General features: G+C 55.6%; 4 protein-coding genes across 4 annotated transcripts; all 4 read right to left on the bottom strand.

Annotated features, from left to right (window-relative positions):
- Positions 1-2,156: 2,156 nt before the first annotated feature.
- Positions 2,157-2,459, bottom strand: LMXM_06_0010 (histone H4; the record flags this gene model as incomplete). Its single annotated transcript, XM_003871964.1, has 1 exon — positions 2,157-2,459. One exon carries the CDS (start codon positions 2,457-2,459, stop codon positions 2,157-2,159), a length of 303 nt encoding a protein of 100 aa, XP_003872013.1.
- Positions 2,460-4,571: 2,112 nt separating this feature from the next.
- On the bottom strand, positions 4,572-6,179 carry LMXM_06_0020 (conserved hypothetical protein; the record flags this gene model as incomplete). The annotated part of the gene is made up of 1 exon (XM_003871965.1): positions 4,572-6,179. The coding sequence occupies one exon, from the start codon at positions 6,177-6,179 to the stop codon at positions 4,572-4,574; it is 1,608 nt and encodes a 535-aa protein (XP_003872014.1).
- Positions 6,180-11,822: 5,643 nt separating this feature from the next.
- LMXM_06_0030 (conserved hypothetical protein) lies at positions 11,823-13,844 on the bottom strand (the record flags this gene model as incomplete). Its single annotated transcript, XM_003871966.1, has 1 exon — positions 11,823-13,844. One exon carries the CDS (start codon positions 13,842-13,844, stop codon positions 11,823-11,825), a length of 2,022 nt encoding a protein of 673 aa, XP_003872015.1.
- An 864-nt stretch (positions 13,845-14,708) lies between these two features.
- LMXM_06_0040 (conserved hypothetical protein) lies at positions 14,709-15,584 on the bottom strand (the record flags this gene model as incomplete). The annotated part of the gene is made up of 1 exon (XM_003871967.1): positions 14,709-15,584. One exon carries the CDS (start codon positions 15,582-15,584, stop codon positions 14,709-14,711), a length of 876 nt encoding a protein of 291 aa, XP_003872016.1.
- Between the last annotated feature and the right edge of the window lie 3,232 nt (positions 15,585-18,816).

Genomic DNA, 18,816 nt, shown 5'->3' on the forward strand with positions numbered 1-18,816 from the left:
CCTAACCCTAACCCTAACCCTAACCCTAACCCTAACCCTAACCCTAACCCTAACCCTAACCCTAACCCTAACCCTAACCCTAACCCTAACCCTAACCCTAACCCTAACCCTAACCCTAACCCTAACCCTAACCCTAACCCTAACCCTAACCCTAACCCTAACCCTAACCCTAACCCTAACCCTAACCCTAACCCTAACCCTAACCCTAACCCTAACCCTAACCCTAACCCTAACCCTAACCCTAACCCTAACCCTAACCCTAACCCTAACCCTAACCCTAACCCTAACCCGTACCCGTACCCGTACCCGTACCCGTACCCGTACCCGTACCCGTACCCGTACCCGTACCCGTACCCGTACCCGTACCCGTACCCGTACCCGTACCCGTACCCGTACCCGTACCCGTACCCTCCCCCGTACCATAACACACGCACACAACAACCTTTAATAGACCACACACACCAAGTCACAACAGCACCCTCACCCTCACCCCACCCCTCCCAGTGTCCTTGGTGGTCGTCAGTCCCCCAAGGCCAATTAGCACCGGTGTTGCAATCTTGTAATGCGCATGAACCGGAGTGGTCGTGGTCTGGCGGTTGGCATAGCTGTTGATTCCCGACGATGAATACAGTAAGAGTCGTGCAAGAGTCGTACCGGTGATGATGCCAGGCTTCGCGGGTGCGGTGTTGTGAGGAATGATGGTGTCCTCGGTGGTGCTTGCCGTCTTCACTGGCGCATGAAGCACACGGGATGTGGTGTACAAGACTATTGGTGCAGAAATGTCCGTCGTTCTTGGAGAGAGTGCCGAAGAGTGAGAGGGAGGAAGAGAGCTTGGGGTTGTGTAGAGGCGTGAGTGGACTGCATAACACGCAGACAGAAGTACATGATCACACCAGAGAGAAAGAGATAGTGAAGAATTCCAAGCGCACACAGAGAAGAGAGATTATGATGCGCAAATCGCGCAAGGGAAGGAGATTGAGAGAAGAGATAGCCTTATTCGTGTCTGAGAGCACCCCGGCACGCAGAACCACGGCTTTATCCTTGCCATACGTTTTCTATGACTCCTGTTACGTTTTGTGGGAGCTTAGAAATGATGCAGACGCGCTGATGGCGATATGTGGCATCACATCGCTGAAACAGCACTGGAGCAGGGGGGAAGAGGAACAGTTGATGAGTATCCCGCAGAGGCCGCTTGAATGGCGCGAAGCGATAATACTGGGAAGGCGATACCAGTGCCTCAAAAACGCACCACGACGCCCGCCTGAGGTGACCATTACAGTGGAGGCAGTGCAAAGCAGGTGATCATCAGGAGAGAGACGGGAAAGAGGCGGTGGATGGGAAAGGGAAAAGAGAAGCAGAGAGTGCATCACGGACACATCAAGGGCGTAGACGGCATCCTGTGACATCAGCCGTGCGCCAGAAATATGGTGCCCGATCGGCGGGTTGGTGAGTTGCGGTACGCAATAGCTTTGCGAACGGGCAGGCGATAAGGAGAAAAGGGGTACGGTTTTCAGACGCACGGACATGAGGAGTGAAGCGTGTTGTATGGCCGCTTTGTCATCTCTACATATGGCGGGGTGGTGAGAGGAGTCGAAAAGGGGAAAAAGGAGAGAACGCGAGAGTCGTGGATGAATGCCTTGAGGTCCGGGAAAGGCGCCGTCGCCACCTGAGCGTTTTTTACTTTTCCGTCATTCAAGTGCATGAACGATGCGCATAGACATAGGGGAATACGAATAAATAGTCGGCGCGTGGGCCCGTGTGCACAGAAGCATCAGTTGTGCCAGGAGAGAGGTGCATCGTTGCCTTGCGCGGTTTTCTTTTTGGTCCCCGTTTGCTTCTCGTCAGTTTTGCCTGTTCACTGTTTCAGGTGTTTTTTCCTTTTTGTTGACGTTACTCTCCTCCTCCAGCAGCTTCATACCCAGACGCACACAGAGACACGCACGTCCATAGACAATAACGTGTTTTGTTGTGGTGAAACGGGGTGGCGGAGTGGCGGAGAGGGGGGAAGAAGGGGTAGGGCAGGGTAGGCCGGAAGGGAAGGGGGAATAGGGGAGAAAGATACGGAAACAAAAAGAAGTCTATCGGTGGGTGTAAGCTGCAGGGAGTGTTGGTATGCTGTCAACATCCCCAGTACAAGCTACGGTGTGGCGATTGCCCTACGCATAGCCGTACATGATGTGGCCCTTCTTGCGCAGCGCGTTCACAACATCGGCTGCCGTCACGGTCTTCTTTCGGGCGTACTCGGTGTAGGCTGTGCTGCAGCGCACAATGTCCTCCACGTAGGCCTTCAGCACGGAGCGCACCTCTTCGTAGATCTCGGCAGAGATGCGCTTCACGCCACCGCGGCGCGCCATGCGGCGGACGCAGCCGCATGTGATGCCGCGGATGTTGTCGCGCAGCACCTTCTTCTGGCGCTTCTGGCTGCCCTTGGCATCAGAGGAGCGCTTGCCCTTGGCCATGTTTGGATTGTGTTGGGGGGGTTGGTGGAAAAGGGAGTAGTAAGAAGATGAGCTGAGAACTCAGAAAGAGTCGAAGAGCTGCCGGAGCAGCAGCGGAAGTCAGTCCAAAAAAGAGCGAGGGACGGAGGGAGAGAAGGAGAGAGTGAGAACGAGTGGGAGAAGAGGCGAACTTGACGGAGGCCATTGGATCCGGGAAAGGAGGGCGGGCGAAGTCATTGGTGCAGCGGTGCCAGCAGCCAAAGGCGATGCGGAGAGCGGGCAAGATCACCACTCAACGCCGTACACAAGGCCAGCGCACCTTGGGAGTGAGCTGCAGCGGCTAAGGCACAAAAAAAAGGTGCTGCAGTTTTCCCCCTTCAAGGGAAGGGGCGACAGGGCCACAGACGTAGGAGTCGACTGTCCAAGTGCAGGAACCGTTCACACGCCTTTCAGGACAAGTCGATACACATCAGAAGCATGATGGGGTCGTCGCAGACAGACGAACAAAAAGTCACGCGCAGATACTCGCACATGCATGTGCGTCTGTGTAGCACAGGCACAACGAGAGAGTGGGAGCGAGTGAGTGAAGCATGAGGAACACGGAAGATGAAAGGCAAAGAACGGAAGAGGTGAGTCAAGCCTCAGGAATGTGTCGCACAGGCACAGTGAACGGAACACGAAGAGACATATATCCAGTGAGTAAGAAAGTTTCGCGGGGCTCGAGGCGAGGGAGAAGCCCACGCGGTGCCGTAGAAGAGAGGCAGCCAAAGAGAGAAAGGCAAAGGGAAAATAGAAAAAGGTAGAGCAGATGGTGTCGTTCGTTTGATCGTGTGTGCCTTGGTGCGTCAGCTTGGGACATGCATGATGGGCGTGGGGGTGCTGAGTGTGAGATGTGACGTAGCCTCCACCTCCACACTCATAGGCAGAAACAGAGATGGTTACTGAACAGCTGCACGACACTCACGATAAAGGCGGTGATGACTGTAGTAGAGATGGCAAAGCAAGAATAACAGGAAGAGAAGGGCTATAAAGGGAGTACACTCAAACAGCACGGAACGCAGCAACAGAAGACACACACGGAGATGGAAGGGCCAGGGAATCAACGAGCGGCGAGTGGGAAGAGCATGAGACCGGAAGAAAGAGGCGTTTTAGACAGATGGAGGGGTCGGCATCCTTCATTTTGGGGTCGCGTATGGGGATGTCGGTGTTGCTGCTGATCTAACGAAAATGGAAGGTCCGAAGAGGTGCTCATGTGGGGAGAGGTGTGGAGGCTATGCTAACGAGCACGTTGGAAGGAAGAGGAGGAAAAAGGGGGGTGCAGAAGCTGCCATCCTTGTTGCACGATGAGAGCCGAATCTGGGCTAGCACTTGACAGGGTGTGTGTATAGGAAGCCCAGACTTCCGTACCTGCGGCTGCTGTGCGCATGTATGAGCATGTATATATGTGTATTCACGTGCGCACGGGTTTCGCACTTGTGCATCTCACAGCACGGCACTTTCCCAGCAGACGCGAGGAAAAATGAAAAGCAGAGATGTTGGTTGCACAGATGACTGAGTGTAAGAGAGGAAATAACAGAGCCTCACGTTCTAGCGCCTTAAGCGTCAATTGGCAAAGATAGGACTGGCACCACAGAGCAGAGTGATAAGCAAAGACAGAGCGCGAGAACAAGACAGAAATGGAGCGTATGATTGAGGGTGGGATGGAAAGTGAGAGAGCAGAGAGGGTCTGTCTGCGTGCTCCCTGACACCGTGACGACTTTGGCGAAGAAGATGTGAGGGCGCATCTGCTCTTCCCTGACGGAAGATTGAAAAAAAAAAAAACAGAAAAGAGAGGAAGGGAAAGGGGGCCATGAGGCAGTGCATTCGTGCACGCAGACACAGACACATATATTCACTGGTGTCACGCGTACATGAAGGACGTTTGAGAAAAGAGGAGGAGAAAAGGGCAGCAGCAAAGGAAACAAAAGAAGAAAAGAGTTGAATCACCAAAAGAGAGATGCAGATATCACAGACTAGCAGTGCCACTGTCTCTTCCGCTCTTGAACGCACTGGCGTCATCTCCATCAGAGTGTATAGGGGCGCTGCAGGGAAGGTGATCTAGTGCAATGCGTACGACACCACATCAAGGGGCACCTAAAAGTCCGTGCCAAGATACACCTGATGGCTGAGTCGCACGCCGCGCTCCTGGAGAGAGGCGCACTCACGCTCAGAAGCATTGCTCGAGAAACGCGTGCCACCGATGCCGAGGTAGATGAGATGAGAACAAGCCGCTAAGGGGGCCAACGATGTGAGTCCGGTGCACACGTGCAGGTGCAGCTTCGTCAGCTGCGGACACTGTGCCACGGCCTCGAGTGCGGCGTCGGTGAAGGCTGTGTCGCAGGCACCGACCTCCTCGAGTGATCCAAGGCTGCCAAGCGGTGTGAAGTCGCTCACAAGACGACATCCATTGAGCAGGAAGACGCGTAGACTCGACGCGGCGGTGCAGAGAGTTGCCAGGCATGTGTCCGTCACCGGCGAGCAAGAGAGGTTAAGCTCTTCCAGCAACGAGAGCCGTGCAAGCGGAGAGAAGTGCTCGATGGCGGGGCAGGCGCTCATGTTGAGGCGTAGCAGCTGGCAGCACCGCGCGACAGACTCGACGCCGGTGTCGTCCATCCACGTGTCCCGCACGTCAAGCATCCGCACCGTTCGCAGCTCCGCTAGCGGCGTGAAAATGTCCACGCCGCGGCATGATGACATGTGCACCTCCTCCAGCTCTGGAAGAGCATGGATGCGCTCGAGGTCAGAGTTGCGGAAGCGCGTTCGGGCCACGTGAAGGTATGTCAGGTCCTCTAGCGCTTCTAGAGGAGAGAAGTCGGTGATGCAGTTGCAGCTATTGAGTGCTAGAAAGAACAGCTGTGGACAGCTGCAGCAGAGGTGGAGAAGCCCTGTGTTGTCGAGACGCGTGTGCGACACGTCAAGCTGAGAAAGACGCGTCAGCGCTGTCAAGGGAGCGAAGGAGTCGATGCCGACGCAGCCGCTTAGTGTGAGGGTGTGCACGCGGTGGCAGCTCGACAGTGCCTGCACGACGTCGTTCGTCACACCGGTTCCACCCAAGTCTACTTCCTCCAACTCTGGCAGGTCGTGCAGGGGGAGATGTTTCACTAGGTAGAAGTCGCCAACAACGAGCTTGCGCAGCTTACGGAAGACCGCGTGTAGCTCCTGTGTCATGATCATGGGTAGCTGGCAAGTGGACTGCAGCACCGTCGTGTTCTTCATGATGAGCTCGCGCAAATGGACGAGGCGAGAGATGGCACCGAGGCTCGAGATGTGATTGTGGCTGTCGCAGCGGGCATTCAGGTTGAGTTTCGTTACTGTGGACGCGCAGAGAGGCACGCGGGCGAGGAGATCCACAGACAGCTCCAGTGCCGAGCCCAGACAGAAGTACACGCTTCGGAGAGGGTATGGGTGCGAGTCGTCGTCGACGGGGCAGCGGCTCCGCACCATCCACCACTCCGCATTCTTCAAGTGGTGCGTGTCAGTTATGACAGCCACACGCTCCATGAGGGACGGGTCCATGCTCAGCATTGGCGTGTGTGGTGACGCGGCATGGCCATAGCAGTGCGCTGGGCAGGCGAAGGCAGCGAGCTCCCCCGCAACTCGCCCAGCGGGCGAGACGCTTGTGAAGGTGAGGGGGACCGAGGCGGGCTCGAAAAAGTCTGCGATCGCGGTCAGCCCCTCCAGAGGCAGTGCACTAAGGGACATGAATGGGGGAGGACAACACCCGCGGTGCGGCTGTTGTGCGTGGTACGTGTGCAGTAACGAAGTGCGTCTCTGTGACACCATGCACAGGGGTTCGCGCAAGAGACTGGTGGTGGACCAGAGAAAGGGGACAGAGAAAACAGCGGAGGTTGCGGTGGTCGTGGTGATGAGAAATTGAGGAGAAACGTCTTCGAAGTTGTGGAAGAGTTGTCGTGAAACAGACAAGAATATAAAAGTGTCGGCACGGGTTTGGTTGCGCACTCCCTCCGCTATGTCTGCGAGAGGAAAGCGACAGGGAGCCTGGCGATGTGGTGAGTGGAGTGCAAGGGAATACAGAGGCCGGGAAACAGGCGCCTGTTGGCCTTTCGCCACGCCTCAATGCGATTTTTTTTTCAACGCACCATTCCACCATGAGCAGGTCAACGAGTGCGAACACACACAACCACAGCTCACCTGCCTCTGTTGCACTGCGCCTACATACCTCTCATCTAGGACAAGCTGTCCGTCGTCGAATCAGGACTGGCGTCAAGCGGGATCTTCTTGTCCTTCCTCACCACATCCACTCACCTAAACATACGTGCTGCACCATCGGCGCTAGACAGGCCTGGCTGCACTGCACCCTCTCATACAAGCAGAACGCGATCCGGGTCCTGCTCGAAGGCACAAGGCGGTGAAGTCCGTCGTGCGGAAAATAGGGGATAACCTGGGCGCACGCCGGATGTGCTCAGGGAGGAAACTGGATAGCGTCCGGTCAGGAGCCTCGAATACCCTGTGCCCTATTTTTATGTCCTGTTCTTCCCGTTTTCCCCGGCGCAGTTATCAAATTCCGTGATGACGGGGGGACACCCCAGGGCGTGGTATCCCAATGTCCAGTGATGCCACACTCTGTGCGTCGAGAAGCCAAAGCAGCCCCCCCCCCTCCTATCCCCTGCCAGTGCCGAGCTACCTGTGGTGGTGGCAGGGTCAAGTGCCTACGACGGAGGGGGCGATCAGAGCGATGTATCGCTGCTGATATCGGCGGCCAGGCCCCGGATGGTGCCGCGCGCGAGCGACGTGCGACAGTGAACACGCCTGCACCAGCCGTAGAATAGGCGGAGTGCCAACGTGACTCGACCGCCCCTCACCCGAGGGCCTCTCACACTGCCCACTGGTGTGCGGAGCCTGAGCCGCCGCGAGGGGGACGCCACTGGGGGTGGCGACCGGCGTGATGTGGGAGCGGCTGTGGGGCGACCTGCGGAGCGCGTAGTAGGTAGGGTGTGGTGCCCATGCCCTGCTCAAATGGCGGAGTCGGCGCATTGCTGTAAAGCGCGTATCTAGGGCTGCTTGGCACCGCACGATGGGGCCTGTGGCAGGCCGAGGGGGGAGGGGGCCGGGTGGCCTTGAGCTCCTGCTCTATGAATGAATGCGCAGGTTGACATATATACAAGTATATTGTCAGCCGGGGGCACGATCTTCAGTGCGGTGCTACAAAAGTGAACATGACCCCAAGTCTCTTCGGCACAGCGGCAGAGCAGACCTGTCCACCAATGCCAAGTGTCCGCAGCCGTACCCTATGGCAGGCTACAGTTGCATGGCTTCCTCAGAGAGTGGGCACCAGGCCTTGATACAACGGTGAGGTGGTTGGCACCATCAGGTCTCACAGGCAATAAGTGAATATATGTATATGTTTCTCTAGTGGTAGTGCGGATGCGCAAGAGGCTCATGCGCAGAGAGACAAGAGAAGAACAAACACAAGCAGTGAAGGCGGAGGAGGAGAGGGGTGCCCCTCTATGCACCCAGCGAGCATGCCTGATGACAGTGCAACGACAAGAGCAGCAAGGTATGCCCAGCAGCACGAGCAGCTGGACCGTGGTGCACAGCCGCTGGGTGTTGCACACACGGGGTGCCGCGTGTACTCGTTGCTGTCGATGATGGCCAAGAGAGGTGAAAGACGCGGTGGCCGGGTGAGTCATAGTGGCTCGCATCCGGAAGCACGCAATTCAAGGGGCAACGAGACGAGGGACACCAGAAAACCGTTCGACTGCCTCCCTCTCTCTCGCCTTTTCCTCACACGACACATCCGCTGAGTGTGTGTGTGTGTGCGCACAACCAAGTATAGAGAACGTTCTCAAGGGGTCAAGCAATGGTGTGAGGCGTTTTTCGTTGCAGCAATTTGTTGGAGAGTTTGTGTTAGGAAGTGGGTAAAAGACACCAGCAATCAATAAAGAAGCGAGGAAGGAAAAAAAATCCACAGCTCGCGGAGGCGCGCATACACATGGGCTCACACACAAGTGCACACGGAGAGAGAGAGCAAAATAAACGAGAAAGAGAAACGGCGAAGAGCGACGACACGAAAGAACCTGAGTAGTCCAAAAAAGGGAGATTCTGAGTCAGCTGGCAGAAGCGCGCGACAGTGTAAAGGGTTGCTGTCAGAAATCGAGTCCTAAGCATCTCACTCATATTTGTGCGCATCCTCTGCTCTCATCTCTCTTTTGCGGTTTTGTATGCTCATCCGTTTCTCTGTCATCCTCCATCAACGGGGTGGGTGTGGCGGTCGATGTCCGTGGCGGTACACGCCAGCTACAGCGAGTAGCTCTTTTCCTTTTTTTTTGAAGCCCCCCCCCTGCATTTGTGTGCTGGTCAGTCGCTGGCGTTTGGCACCGCCCATCGGCGAAACAAAAACGAAAAGAGAAAACAGAAAGAAAGAAAACCGCTAGGGAGGGACACACAGAGAGATGCCCACACACGGGACGACGAGACCAACAACGGCGCCGAGCACTGACCCACACACGCGTGTGTGCACTCCACATCTCTCCATGATGGAGAAAGTGAAAGAAAGAGAAGAGCGTCACCACGAAACAAAAATGGAAAGGGAAGCGGACAAAGCACAGATCGGCAACACAGCAAGAAAATACCAGAGGAGAGATACGTAAGAGGGGCAAATAGAAAGTAGGGGACGATGGCGATGGCGATGGTGATGTTTGGCGCACACACACACAGAGATACTCGCAGAGAGAGAGACAAAAACAACGGTAAATCACAAAAATGTCAGAGGAGGAGGGAGATAAAAGCAGAATGCGAAGGAGGTATCACAATAGGGAATGGCAATAGGAGAGCGTTTTTCGGGTGCCTGTGTAGCGTGTCGACCCGCTTGTTTGTTGTGTACCTCTTTCGTTGTGGTGCTTTGTCCGTGACCCCTGCGCGATTCTTGTCGGTGTGTCTGTGCGTGCGTGTGTTGTCTGTGTTTCTTTACTTTTTTTTTAATGTGTGTCCACGTCTCTTCGGCTCTGCGCGGTCGGTCTTCGTATTTGGGCAACAGCAAATGGGAGGGACAACACACAAAAAAAAGGACAAGATAACGAAAATAAAGAGCATGGAGGAAGAGAGAAAAATGGGTGAACAGCGATACACAAGACGCTCACAATCGTTCTTCATGTTTTTATCATTTTTTTCCGGCACGCGTCCAAACAGTCTACAGTCACCCGCACAACCCAAATTAAATCAGTCAAAGAAAAAGGGGTAAACGAGGAGGCGGCGTAGTGAAAGCGAGAGAGAAATAGCAAGAAGGAAAAAGAACTGCCTCTGTCCCGTAGATAGAAAACAAGTGTAGCGAGAAGAAAGGAGGAGAGACAAAACAGCAGCAACAGCAACAACATAGAGGGGAGTAGGCAAGCTGGGGAAGGGGCATTGCTGCCCCGCTTTTACGTCCCTCGGTAGTGGCAAGTAAAGTGCGCGTGTGTGCGGAGCTGTGTGCAAAGCGAGGAAGAATTGTGCATGAGCTCTCGGGAGAAGAGATGCAAGCTTGTCCTTGAAGAGCACACGGAACGTGTAGCAGCGTGTACACCCCCGCACCTCACGCGCACAATCCACATACAATGTTCGGCACTGGCCTACGTGTCAGTACACAAACGCACGTCCATCAACAATCGAAGCGCGCTCACTGGCGCACATCACACACACACGTGCACGGCAGTATTCGGAAGTTGGGGGTTTGCCGGTCGGTCGCCCAATAGTGACCTTACGCGTGACAAGAAGAAAGAGCACACGAGAGGAGAGAGAAGTGGAAAGAAGAAACCACACTCTCCCACGGTGGGAGTGCACACGAGCGTGCGCGACACCAAAGCAAACATCTCTCAAAATAAGGGTTTGTTCCTCGGCGCTTGAGAAGGAAGTCTAGACGAGAGAGCGAGCATGAACAGTAAAGAGAAATGCACCAGAAAAAAAGGGCAGCGCTGGTGCATCACGCGGGTACGGGGATCTGTGGAGTGAGAAAGAGAAGCACGCAAACACAAGACGCTGAAAGAGGGCTCAAAGAAAAAAAGAGAAGAAGCGTCAAGAGTCGAAACAAGTAAGAAAGAAAAGGACCTAACAAAAAAGGGAGGGAGAGAGAGTGGGACGCGTGGAGGGATGGGGTGACGAGGGAGGTGGAGGAATTGGAAAGAGTAGACGAGAGAGGGAGGGGAGTGGGTGCTCCACTCCAAAGGAGAACGGAAAAAAAAATCGCCCTAGAGAAGTACCCAGACTGCGGTTGCCTATGTGCCACCCTCCCACCTCTGTCATTGTCGTCGTGGTGCCATCCACGCGCGCAATCACCTCTCTCTCCTTCTCCCTATTCCGCTATGGAGCGTTCGTTAGCAATGGAGAGGTGCAAAAGAGGGAAACAACAACGCAACATCCTTGGCACCGATAAAGAGAATTGAAAAGAAAAATAAGAAACACCGAGAGCGAATCGAGATCGAGTCACGGCGAGCTGCTGTGCTGGGATCATCAGCCACAGAGAGAGAGACACAAAGGCATGCGAGAGAAAACCCACACGAACACAGGGAAAGAGAGGGACAGGGCACCGCAGAAAAGTAAAAAAGAAGAGAAGTGAAAGGAGTAAAAGAGGGGAGAGAGATGAGAGAGAAGTAGGCAGGATGGAATGAGGGGACGTGTATAGTCTGCTGTATCGCGTCCATTCACCCTCTGATGTTCCTTTTTTTTGTTTGTTTTCGTTTCCTTTGAAGCATCACTTAAGAAAAGATGAGAATGCACAAACGACAAAAAGCTGGGGAGACGGAGGGGGAGAGGGAGAAGCATGGAAGAGATGAATGTCGAGGTCGCGGGACAGAGAAGCGGGGAGCACGGTGCCGTTGGCCCGCAAGAACGGTGGCAAAGAGAGAAAAAGAGCAAAAGAAACGACACTGCCAAATGATATCCTCTGGCAGAGGTCGATGCGCTGTGAGCAGGACGTAGAGATACGAAAAGAAAAAAGCATGCAGGAAAGCGAAAAGGGTCGGCCAACGGTGGCGCTCACACATTCACACGCGTGGCACCCAAACGCAGTCAGGACTCGGTGGAACTGACGAGAGCGAAACGAAAAAAAGTAGGCAAGACCGTAAAATGTGTGTGTGTGTGTGTGTTGCAGTATCGGTGGAGGGAGGAGGGCGGTACATACGAACGCTCGCTTCTTCTTGAAATCGTCTTCAGACCCACCTGATTTGTCAATGAAAAATCCGAGTGTCTTTCTGCGTGCGGGACTGCTGCTGAAAAGAGGAATGGTGTACGGGTACAGTGTCTGTATCACCTATCATGTGCCTTCCCGCCCACATCTCTTTCTCGGTTGCGGCTGGCACGTGCCCCTCCCGCCAGTGTTCGCACTACCACATTTTCCGCTGGTGCTCAACTTCAGTGGCGCCTGATATTCCACAGCTTGATCTTGTCATCAAGAGAGCAGGTGAGCAACTTGTCCTCGCTGATGTCCATGTGGTAGACAGTGCTGAGGTGACCAATGATGGTCTCTACATGCTCGCCATCTTCGGTGCGCCACACCATGACGCTCCAGTCGCGGGCGCAGGAGAAGATGTACGCGTCGTCCTCGGAGAAGATGGCGTGGTGTACCGATGTCTTGTGCCCGTCCATCGAGCGCAGGCGAGCGCCAGTCATTGAATCCCAGAGAATGAGCTCATAGTCCATGCTGCCACTGAGAACATACCTGTCGTTGTGGGAGAAGACAACCGTCCACACGGTGCCGATGTGACCCACCAGCGACAGGATCTCTCTGCCGGCGCCCCAGTCCCACAGCTTTATAACGCGGTCATCGCTGCCGGAGACGACGAACTTTCCATTATCGCTGTTGCTGAAGGCGCACGAAAAAACGGCGAGGGTGTGGCCCCTCAGCGTCACCAGCTTCGCCTGACTTTCGGCGTTCCACACGCGCACTGTGGTGTCGCAAGAGGCGGACACGAGGAGATCTCCGCTAGAGTTGTACTTGACGCAGTATACCTTGTCCTCGTGCCCTTTGAGTGTGGCAACCTTGTTGCATGACGACGTGTTCCACAGTTTGATAGTGCGGTCATCAGAAGAGGAAGCGACGCGGTTGCCCTTTGGCGAGTAGTCGCAAGACAGCACAAAGCCGTTGTGCCCGCCTTTCATGACTGTGGAGACACCGGTGCGCAAGTTCCACAGGCGGACGGTGCGGTCGCGACTGGCCGTAACGAACATGTCGCCCCTGGGCGAGAAGCAGCAGCAGTAGACGGCAAGAGAGTGGCCAAAGTAGGTGCGAGTCTCCGCGACGTTGAGCTCGCCGTTCGAGTACGCCAATGCCTTGGTCGTTGAGACCTGCGGAGGACCGCTGAGGGTATTTTGACGGTTTTCCATCATCCGGTCATTCGCCGCCTTCCTTGGGACTCCAGGGTTGGAGCAAATGAGGCGCACCTTCTTTGGGTCGTTCTGCACCGTCATTTCGAGAAACATGGCCAGCACGTCGTCATCATCCATCATGATGAGGTCGTCACCGTCGTAGAAGGACAGCGACACCTTGCGGCCACACTTCTTCTCGACAATGGTAGAAAAATCTTCGAAGCTCATGTGGGGCGTGGCGTAGATGAGCTTCGTGCTGCTGGTGTTCTCTTCCTGCAGGTAAACCGGAATCTTACCCGACATGCGCGCTGTCAGTGCCAGCTCCGCATTGTCTTCGTCTTTGCGCGGTTTCGGATTCTCATGTAAGAGGGCGGCCACATCCGGCGCCGGCTGCTGCAGCACCTGAAGAATGAAGTTGTTCAGGTCGTCGCGCTCCCTCTCGGACATACCGGTTATGCTGTCCATGGCGCTGCTGCCTGCCCCAAGCGACCCAGTCGCACCGTTACCGCGGGACCTTTCGCCATCCTGACCCTTCGCTTGGCTCTTCCTACTCTTGCGATCTTTGACTGCCTGCACCAAGATCCAAATCTCCTCCTCCGTGGACGGATCACTGGGCAGGTTCGTGCGGAACGTCTCCACTGCAAGCTCCCGGGTGAGCTCCTCTTGCTTGGAGAGGAGTTGCAGCACGGCGTTGCGCTTGCCGCTGGGCAAACCTATGTAGGAAAGCTGCTTGCCGCGGTAGGAAAGAAGGATCTTCTGCGGCTTCTCCGCCTCATCGGCGGCGCCCGACGGAGCGGCGGCGGCAGCGGCTGAGTCACCCTGGTTGCCGGCCTTCGCGCGAGCCTTCTTCTCGCGCGTCATTTTTGCTTCGTTGTATATCACCATCACCTGCTCGTCGGTGAACTCCCGGTGGTTCTCAATATTTTCGCGAAAGGTGGTCACCACGCCAGCTTCGCCGACACCCATTTTGACCAAGATGTCCATCAGGTCCCTTGGGCGACGCTCGGGGTGACCCTCGTAGGAGACGGTCTTCCCCTGGATCTTGAAGCCGAGCTTCTCCTTGGCCATGGTTGATACTGGTGTTGCGAAACGTGAAAGAGAGTCGGAGAGGGACGGGCAGAGTAAGAGGCGGGGGAAGAAGAGGGCACTGCAAGATAGTGTAGGGAGAGGAGGAGTGCCTCTGTATGTATCTGTGCCACTGTGCGTGCGTGTGCGAGAAGGGGGAGGGGGGGCGCTGAGGGGAGAGGAAGCACAGCGATGAAAGACGAAAGGAAAGAGCGGTTGAGGACACAAAGAATTGCTCACGCCGGATGCATACAATGAAACACAGTATGATATGACAAGCTGCGTGGTAGTGGGAGGGCTGCGTAGGAGAAAGGGAAGTGCGGAGCCACACGCACAAACGGGAGCGAGAGAAGCAAGAGAGACGAGAAAGAGGAGGAAGTCATGAAGTAGGGGAAGCAGGGAAGAGAGCACGCGTGGCAAGGGTGTAGACAGAGAGAGACACAGACGCATATGTTGACAGAGTGAAGAGAGAGGTGAAGGATGCGGCGGAAAAGATAAGCGCAAAATATATATATATATGCAAGGTGGAGAGAGCGGGCATAGTCGCTGGCCTCCCTTCACGGCAATTCAGATGCGCAGTGTGTCGTGGATGCACGTGCCTGTGCGTGGGTGGTTTGTTCGTTTTACTTTGGCGGCCTTCAAGCGCGTACGATTAGTGAAGAAGGTAGGCGCATACTCATACGCACAGAAACCTAGACACGACGTCGTCGTCGACATCATTGGACAGCCAACTCGGTAACCATCAGGAAAGAAGAAACCCGGAGCTGTGACGACGAGGGAAGAAGGGCCCACGAGAAAGCAAGAGTCACCCGCTCAAGGCCACACTATGCAAGATCGAAGAGAGAGACAGCGGCAGTGCTGCTCTCATCAAGCCTCGAAGGTGCCGTCGGCGCTGATGTCGAGGAGAGCCTTGAGCAGCTCTGCGCTCTTGAAGGTGTCGCTGTACTGCAGAAGCTCGTGCCGGGTCACCCACGCGTGATCCTTCGTCTTGGGGTCGAACGAGGCAAACTGCGGGCGGCCGGCGAGGTACGTTGCCGCGTAGATGAATAGACGCGTGTTGTCGTCGTTCAGGAACACTGTCGCCTGCGGCGCGTTCGACCATACGTAGCAGTCCAGCCCCTCGTTGTTCTGGGAGGAGATGGCGCGATCGGCCGTCATGCGGAGCGACTCATCGTCCTTGCGCGCCGTGTGTGGAATGGTCCACTTGCCTGTTGCCCCTTCCTGGACGATAAGGTATAGAAAGTCGTCTAGCTTGCGGTGCAGCGTGTGGCGTGGCGGCGGCGCGTCGCCCAAGGTGTTCGGTTGCCACAGGTCCGCGGATGTCAAGCGTTTCTCTGGGGTGTAGCGCTGCATCACCACCTTCATGGCATCCTGGTAGAGTTCCAGTCCGAAGAAGTTACCTTTGATCTGATTGGGGTCGGTGCGACCGAGAATATCTATGGCCTGCCCGCGACTCGCGAAGAACGCTGTTGCCGACTCGGCAGACTCGTGCCGACTGTACCGCTGCTGTTCGCGTTCCAGAAGGTAGCCCATCTCTGCTTCGAGGGGATGTGGAGAGTGCTTCACAACCGGATGACGGTGAAGGTAATAGCCAACGTGGATTCGCTGCGCCGTGGGCCCGTCACGGACGTGTACTTGGGGAATGATGGGAGTGCGATGCTGCGAGTGAAAGGTGCGGCACGACAAAAGCACTGACGACGCCCTTGCTAGGACCAGCGGACGACTCGGTCTGGAAGAATGCATCCTCCTTGTTGGAATGGTCTCCTACCTTTGTGCTTGTGTGCGCACGAGACTACGATGAAGCATGAGACAGCGTCTGCAATCCTGTCATAAGAGGTGGTGAGGAAGTGGCGGCGACCCAGCGGAGAAATTGGCGCGGTGCCCTTCGGATAATGCAGGGGAGGGGGAGGAGGAAGAAAGCAAGTTGCGGGCCGTGGCATGGTCGCAGCTCACCGAGGATGCGTGAAAGAGAAACAGTTGTGGAGGGAAGCGACGACGGCGCCAATGGCATCGAGTGTCGCAGCGTTGGAGGCGAGAAACAAAAAAAGAAAAAGAAAGGCTGTCGCTGAACGGTGGAGCGCACTCACTCACCAAGAACGCGATGTGAGGACTGAGGCCACGGGAGAGGTTGTGCTGCGTTCTTCTTGCTTGATGACGTCTGTGAAGAAGGAAACGGGAGCAATCAGACACACAGAATACCAGTGCAGCTCTACGCACGTGTATGAGTGAGCGGAGGAAAGTGTCGTAGAGCGAAACACGGTAGAGCGTCAGCTTCCGTCGGTGTGCACGCCAGCTAAAGAAGTCTGTGGACACCGATCAACTACCTCCACCTTATGGGGGCCGTGAGAAGAAGTCTGTAAGCAGCGGACACGCCCGTCGATATTGGTGGGGCACTGTACAGAGTCGTGGAAAGCAGCGCCTACGCGGCTCTCTGCCACGAGGAGCTGTTGTTGGAGCGCGTAGGAAACTTCGATGAGGAGTGCGTCGGAGGTGGAGATTGCAGGGCTAGGAGAATGCACCGCCAGTTGACTGCCACAGATCTCAGATGGCCCTGCGGCACCGAGTTCGGGAGAAGACGAGGGCGGACGGGAGAACAGAGCTACGCGAATTGCCGCTACGATAGCACTTGCCTTGGGCATGCGTGAAAGCAGCTGTAGAGGGTACGGGCGCTGTTCCAACCACAGCGCCTCAACACCACCACCATGGCACAGGAAACGGACGCGGAAAGCCGTCGCGGGGTTCGAGAGCTACGCCTTCTGAGAAACCAGTGGCTCTAAAGTGTCATAGCCGCCGTCTTGGATCTCCAGAACTCTTACATGGGCCACCATACTCAGTGCTACGACGCCCGCATGCATGACTCGTAGCTTCAGGCATGGGGAGACAGCGTCAATGTGAAAGGAGAGTGAGGGATCGTGCAGCGATGATGGAGCCTCTCACACCGCTGTCTCTGCCCCCTAATCCTGCTCTCCTCCACAAACGCATAGCATCAGCGGCGGCGAAGCGCATCGCTGTCGTCCTAGCCGCACACAGTGCAACGCACCACCTCAACGCTCATGGCGGAGTCGTTCAACAAAGAAAGTGAGAGGATAGAAAGAGAGACACTTACAGCGAGCGGGGAGAAGGCGCAGCGGTGAAGGAAATCGCAGCCGTATTATGCGTGTGTGTATGTGTGGCCGCCACCGCGTGTACAGTCGCTGCGTCAGATGGCAAGTGCTCAGAAGAGGCTTTCACGTCCAGGGAGCAGAGGGGAGAAAAAGAAGCCGGGAAATGAGGAAAATGGACAATGTGGGGTTTGGATCGGAGTCTGGTGGAGTCAGCCTCAGGAATCGCTCACAGATGCTGCTTGTGCGCGCATCAACTACATAATGGCGGAATGCACCGGTTGAAGTGGAAATAGCGGCACGCGGGCTGTTGAGCGGTGAGTTCCCTGCTCATGGAAAGAGAGACAAGCATCGGCACACTTACCTTGATATGCGGTCCCCACTTCCTTTTTCGTCTTCCCCTACGCGTGTGTACCCCGTCTTCACGCATGTTGCGCGATACGCCGTACTTGGCGTTGCTCTGAGTAACCACCTACGGCACTACCGCAGCCACCCCTCTCCCTCGTAAGGGCATTCCGCATTGTGTCTCTGTGTCACGTTCTGTTCGTAATTTTTTGATTGGTGCCCAGCATAGTCGTTCTTACGGTACTGAATTTCGCTGCTAATCCAGAGCTCCGACCTAGCGAGATACATGAAGGAGCCTGCCCATATGCACTCACACAGACGCACACATGGCAACCAGCTCGCTCATGTCTCACGCATTGCCTCACACGCGCGTGTGCCCAAGCCGAGCGAGTCCACAGTCTCTGGTCACCCCATCCGTCTCCCCTGTGGTGCATGCATGTACATCTGTGGGTGCCTGGATAGATTGAGAAAGCAAAAAGGGGGAGGGAAACGCCATCCCTGCCCTCCTCAGGATCTCAGATGCTCGGCACCTGAGAAGAAAACAAAAACTCTTCGCACGTCTATGGTCCTTCTTTTCATCTTCGACGCATCGTGGCCGCGGTGTGCTTGTGCGGGTGCGGGGAGTAAGGTCAGACTCAACTCCCTTCCTATCTGCCTCTGTGCGTCTACACTCAAATCTCTCCACACTTCTCCATAGACACACACACACATACGGGAGAGGGCGCTGTTACCACGTGCGCTCCCTTGGGGAGACGGCGACTGAAGTAGGAGAAGAGAGGGCCGAACGGGCTATCAAGACACGAAAAGACGCGAGCGAGCAGCACCCATAGAGGCGAAAGACCGTAGAGAAAGAGAGTCGGACATGAAGGACGGTGATGAGGAGACAGAGAATGGGCAACACCAGGGTGAAAACAACGCGGCGTGCGACTGGCTGCCGGCTGGAGAAGAGAGGGAAAAGGCGAAAAGAAGACAGCCCAGAAGAAGAAAAGGGACAGAATCAACGTATGCAGACACAGGCGTGCACACCACCACAAGCGTCGTAGTCCTGCGTCAACATGCATATGTCTGCCTGTGTGTTTGCACACCGACAAGACGCTACACGCACACGTACATGCACCGTTGGATGCCTCAGTCTCCTTCCGAGACCAAGACCCACGTGCTCGACACCAGCAACAACGAGAAGATTGAGGCTTCGGCCCACACGTAACACCTAAGTGAAACAAAGAAAAAGCGAAGCAACATGGGAATGCGCTCTTGCAGCTACGGCACGAAAACGCAGGTGGCTGGCTGTGTTCGGGTGTGGGCGGACAAGCATATCGGCACATTGTTGCCTTGTTGCTGCTGCGTCTCGCCGCGGACGCACACAGGAAACAACTATGCTTAAAACTCACATTCACCACTAAGTGTTTCACATGGCAAGCCTTCCTCGCAACAGCGTTGGCGATTTCCGTGCTTACCCCCCCGCACACAGCCCACCCTCTTCTCTTCGACACGCGCACGTGACGGTGACGTCGAGGGCAGCCGCCGCC

The sequence above is a fragment of the Leishmania mexicana genome, chromosome 6 (assembly GCF_000234665.1).
Source record: "Leishmania mexicana MHOM/GT/2001/U1103 complete genome, chromosome 6".
NCBI classification, from domain to species: Eukaryota; Euglenozoa; class Kinetoplastea; order Trypanosomatida; family Trypanosomatidae; genus Leishmania; species Leishmania mexicana.